We start from the raw sequence: 5,533 nt of genomic DNA, 5'->3' as shown, positions 1-5,533 counted from the left end.
ATTGTCACCATGCTGAGACCTTGCAGAAAGGTCTTCATCAGGGAAGCTAAGTAAAGAAGTCACACCAGCAAGGCCTTCATTTAGCAAAGTGAACCTTGCAGATACAAAAACTTGAGTTCAATCCCCAGCAACCACATTTGATAAAAAGCCAGGCATTGTGGCACAGGTTTGTAATGTCTGTGCTTGGGAGGCAAAGACAGGCAGATCTCTGGAGCTCCCTGGTCAGCCCGTCCAGTCTACTTGGCAAGTTTCAGGGCAATGAGATATCCTGTCTCAAAGTAGGAAATAAGGTGGATGGAGCCGGAAGAATAACAGCCAAGGCACACACACATAAAAAAATCTCCATTGCAGTCTTTTAACCACCCCCAATGAGGAGCCTGGGGACTCTGTTATTTCCAGAGTCACCCTTGGCCAAGCATCCTCCATGCCCAACAGTCATGCCCAACAGTCAATCTAAACCCCAGATGGACACAAAGCAACACAGAATTAATGTGAGCCAGTCATTGGGAGCCAGAGCAAATGCTTTATTGTCCCAGCCTCAGATACATTGTCTTGAATTTCTGAACCTATGAGAACACACTCAGAAAGAAAGACTGACCAAGGAACAGGCCCAGAACAGAGACCCTGGAGCCCATTGAAATGATGAGGCGTCAAGGCCTGAAGGGCAACCAGACTTAGTTGACAGGGTCTAAGAAGTTTTAAGACATATATTTGCAGGGGCCCTTCCAGGGCCTGGGGCCTGGCTCCAGCATGAATGCAGATATTTGGGCTGTAAGAGTTGGGGTTGACAAGATGCCGTGTCAGAACCCTGAAGGTAACGGCCTTGACCATCTGAATCTGTCCCTCTCAGAACCTGCCCCCTGGGCAGGGAACACAGACAGGGCGGGGGCTGCAGGTTGCACGGGCTGCTCCAGCGCTGCAGGAGACCGCAGGAAGGCAGGGGAGGCATGGCTTAGAGGGTGAGTAGTCTGGGGCACACGGGTTGCAGGGAAGCCTGGAAAACAGAAGAGAGTTGACTTACTATCGTAATCCTGTTGCTGTTTTCGATAACGCTGAACAGATCGAAGACATACAAATAAGATGATACCCTTTCAACTGTGTCTCCTTAATTTACCCAAAGGGAAACAGGCTCTCAGAGAAGAAAACAGAACCAGCTGGAGCAAACAAATGAGTTTGTCCCGAGACCTGCGCTAAACCCCTAAGGTTCCTGAATCAGGATATGCTCTTCCTTGGCACCGTGTGGTCTCCCCAGAGCTTTGGAGGGGTGAGAACATGCAGCCATACTCACTTGCTGTCCTCACTCTCCAGCAGGCCCCTGTACGTGTTGATCTCACACTCCAACCGGGCCCGGACATCCAGCAGCACATGGTACTCCTGGTTCTGACGCTCCAGGTCAGCCCGGATCTCACCAAGCTGGGACTCCACACTGCCAATCATGCATTGCATCTGGGCCAGCTGGGAGCCATAGCGGGCTTCTGTCTCTGCAAGGGTGGAGTCCAAAGCATCTCTCTGGGAAAGCAAGGGTTGAGGGAGGAGGAGAAGGTTAGAGGCCAGAGAACCAGTGAGGAAGATCTGCCTGGATGTCAGTGGGACTTTGGAATACAAGAATGGATGCACAAGCTGGAGAGGCAGCTCAGTGGTTAAGAGCACTGGCTGCTCTTCCAGAGGATCCAGGTTTGATTTGTAACATCCACATGGTGGTTTACAAATGTCTGTAATTTTAGTTCCGGAGGATCTAATGTTCTCTTCGGGCCCTCATGGGCACTGTACACACATGACACACAGACACACATGCAAACAAAACACTCATAAACTATAAACACACATAAAATAAAAATATATAAATCTTAAGAAAGAATGGAAGCTCAGAGAGTCATTGAACTAGGAGAAAGCACAGTCAAACAGCACCAAAGGTGAGCTACCCCAGCTCCTGTGGCCCCTTGATCCAGACAGCTTCTCCTTCCTACTGGTACCTCTGGACAGCAGTTACACAGAAAGTGGATCTTATTTGGAGAACTCACTCCCGGTGTGTGCCAAGTACTACAGGCCTTCTTATCTTTCATCCCAAGGGCAGTTGTGATGCGTGCCTGATCTTCATGCCCTCTTCTCTACACAGGGAAGCCCTGAGCTAAGAATTTGAACTCTTGGAATCGGTGTGTATGGCCAACATGTGGAATCTAGGGGCTGTGTGCTTCTGAGCTCGGTTCAGCAGTCTGCCCCACCCCAGTGCCTACCATGCTCTGCTGGGCCTGCAGCTCGATCTCTAAGGAGTTGACTGTGCGTCTCAACTCAATGATGTCCGCCTGGCAGGACTGCAGCTGCTCTGAACTGGACACGACCTGCTGATTCAGTTCTTCGGTCTGCAACACACACGCACACGGGGTCTGGTCAGGAACCCTGAGGTCTCAGCTTCAAAGGTCACAGAGATCGCTTGGAACCATGAGTGTGATGAGTTAAGGAACACCTTCCAGATTACCCACTCCAACCCACTGATGTCGTGCGTGCTGGGGAGACCGCATGGTTACAAGATGGAGTCAAACCCGAAGTAAAGCCCTCTATCTCTGGCTTCTGGTTCAGAGCCCCAGGGATACTTTGAGATGACATCACCTCTGCTGTGCTGGCCGCTTCCAGGTACCTACCTGGGTGTCATACCAGTCTTCCGCATCCCTCCGGTTGTTCTCCACCAACGTCTCATACTGGCACCTCATCTCATCCAGGACACGGTTCAGATCCACAGGTGGCGCTGCGTCCACCTCAACATTGAGCCGATCGCCAAGCTGGCATCGCAGTGTGTTCACCTCCTGTGACACAGACGAGGGCCTCTTCCTAGGTGACGGCCTCACCCTACTCACCTCTCTCCCTGTGCTCTTCCTGCATTCGCCTCCTCCCACTTGCTCTTCTCTCCCGCGCCCCTGCTCCCCCGTGTTCACCTATTCCTCATACTTATCTCTTCCCCGTTCTTCCCATTCTCAGGCACTCTTCTGCTCACCTCTCCCCATTGTCTTCGGATTCTCTGTGCTTGCCTTTTCCCCATCGTCACTTGGTCCTACATGAATACCTCCTGCTCCCACCCCCACTCTCATCTGGTTCACGTGCTGACCTCTTCCCTAACCTCACTTGGTTCCTTATGCTCACCTCCTCCCCCATGCTCACCTCCTCCCCCATGCTCACCTCCTCCCCCATGCTCACCTCCTCCCCCATGCTCACCTCCTCCCCCATGCTCACCTCCTCCCCTCCCCCATGCTCACCTCCTCATGGTTCTTCTTGAGGCAGAGCAGCTCCTCCTTCAGAGACTCCACCTGTGCTTCCAGGTCAGCCTTGCACAGAGTCAGGTCATCCAGGATCCTGCGCAGGCCATTGATGTCAGCCTCCACCAACTGCCGCAGGGAAACCTCTGTCTCATACCTAAAGACATAGAGCAAGGCACCCCCAGACCTGTGATCCCATTTGCACGGAAATCAAGCCCACCCCACAACTGACCTGGTGCTGTAAGCTCTGCCCTCATGCTTCAATGACTGAGTGCAATTGAGCCCTGAGACCAACCATCAGCAGCATCCAACTGTATCAGCCCCAGCCCGGGGACAAGCAAGGCCACTCACTTGGTCCTAAAGTCATCGGCAGCCAGCTTGGCGTTGTCGATCTGCACCACCAACCTGGCGTTCTCTGCCTTGCTGCAAAGAGTCTGGGGACATAAGGAAGTGATTTCATATAAGAAAGGATGTTCTGTTGGTGGCAGCATCCCCCTGAGTCTGACAAGAGCTGCCTGTGGAAGGAGGTACACTCCCATCCATGAATCTCAACAGTGTGGCTCCGTAAGAGATGAAAGCTGGTGTCAGGCAGTAGACCCTCAAGAACCCTTGCAGTGTGGTGTCCCTATGATGTGTAGCCAAGGGCTAGAGAGAAGGCAAAGGCATGCTACAGGATGCTACAGCATGAGGAGATGAAGCTTCCTCCTGCCTTTCTGTCCCCAAGGCCTGCTGTGAGCCCAAGGCAGGTTGTTGCTAACAGGTATGCTCAGTTATCTGGTCACAAGCACTCTCTCTCGAGATCCAGCTGAGCCCGAGGACTTACAGAGAAGGCATCTTCTCTGCTTTACGGGTGCAGAAACAGAGCTTCACTAAGTACACCAAATCCAAGCAATTTGCCTTTATAGAATGAGGACATTCAAATTCAGAACGGTGGACAGTGGTATCAAAGGTTACACAGCCACTTAGTTAATACAGCCTGTGTTCAAGTTCTGAGTCTGTTAATTGCCACCTGGGTCACTTAATCAGCCTAGCTTTGAGTGTTCTCATCTGATAGACTGGGCTAAGATCATCGGAGAGACTAGAAGAAGCCACAGATATAAAAAAGCTTTGTTTCCTCCAAAAGTTCCCTGTGGGATCCAGGCTCCTATGACACACATCCCGGCTTCTAGACCTAACACCACTCCAAATCACTCACCTTCTTCTGGAGCTCCTCCATGGTTCGGAAGTAAGACTGGTAATCGGGGCACATGTAGGGCACCTGCTGCTCACACCACTCGCGAATGCGACTCTCCAAGCTGGCATTCTCCTGCTCCAGCTGGCGCACCTTCTCCAGGTAGCTGGCCAGGCGGTCGTTCAGGACCTGCATGGTCTCCTTCTCATTGCCAGTGAGGATGCCCTCCCCAAACCAGCCTCCACCGATGCCGTAGCTGCTAGAAAAACCTCCCGAGGGGAAGCCTAGAGCAGGCAGGCAGCTGGAAACCCTGTAACTGTTTCTACCCAGGCCAGCAGAACACACGGAGAAACTCCGGGTTCCCCGGGAAAGACTAGGCAGTTTGCAGGAGCTGCTGGAGAACATTGAAGACGTTCGCGTGGAGCTCCCTCCAGATTTACTCGGGCTCTTGAGGGATCCCGAGGAGAAGCTGGCCTTGAGGCATTTGGAAGCCATGGCCACAGCAGCCCGGTAAGCAGTAAATCTCTGAGAGCAGACACCCCAACACAGAGAAGCAGCTCCCTAGCCTGACTTTATACCTCTGCCCTGCTGGGCGTTGGTCGGCCCTTACAAAGTGTTTTCTCCTCATTAAAGTTAATTCCACTTTCTATCAAAACCTCTCATTAGCCTGTTATTTAGCTTCCCGTGAACATACCCTGGCCTCATAAAACAGAAGCCCCGTTGGACAAGTGGGTCTGTGGAGACTCACCCCCACAGCCCTACACCCTGGGAAGGCCCAGTCTGCATCAGTTCTTCAAAGGGGCCTGTCATCAGAACCCAGACCTCAGCCTCCTTGTTAAATAGGCGTGGGAGTCCGGCCACTGTCTTGCCCTCTTCGGCCTTGTCTCTTTTGATGAACAACAGTCTGGGGGAGGGGGGATGCAAGCCTGCAAGTGGCTGGAAGCCAGGGGCTTGTAGTTTGAGCAAACATAAGAGACTCTTGAGTGGGCCCGGAAGATATGACCTTGGTGGCCAACTGTCCCAGGTTCCTCTGAACTGCTGTGATTTTAATGTGTGATAGAGGAAACTTTTTGTCCTGGACCAAATAGGACAGTTAGTAACCCTCAACCCAACA

The 5,533-nt window shown here is 52.3% G+C and overlaps 1 protein-coding gene across 1 annotated transcript; it reads right to left on the bottom strand.

The window, feature by feature from the left end:
• Positions 1-503: 503 nt before the first annotated feature.
• Positions 504-4,960, bottom strand: Krt35 (keratin 35). Its single transcript, XM_048450577.3, has 7 exons — positions 4,444-4,960; positions 3,600-3,682; positions 3,249-3,405; positions 2,640-2,801; positions 2,235-2,360; positions 1,289-1,509; positions 504-994 (listed from the first exon to the last, which is right to left on the bottom strand). Exons 1-7 carry the CDS (start codon positions 4,912-4,914, stop codon positions 847-849), a joined length of 1,368 nt encoding a protein of 455 aa, XP_048306534.3. The 5' UTR covers positions 4,915-4,960; the 3' UTR covers positions 504-846.
• Between the last annotated feature and the right edge of the window lie 573 nt (positions 4,961-5,533).

This window comes from Myodes glareolus, chromosome 9 (assembly GCF_982192425.1).
Source record: "Myodes glareolus chromosome 9, mMyoGla1.1, whole genome shotgun sequence".
NCBI classification, from domain to species: Eukaryota; Metazoa; Chordata; class Mammalia; order Rodentia; family Cricetidae; genus Myodes; species Myodes glareolus.
The sequence above is the reverse complement of the archived record's forward strand: the minus strand, read 5'-3'. Positions and strand labels throughout refer to the sequence as shown.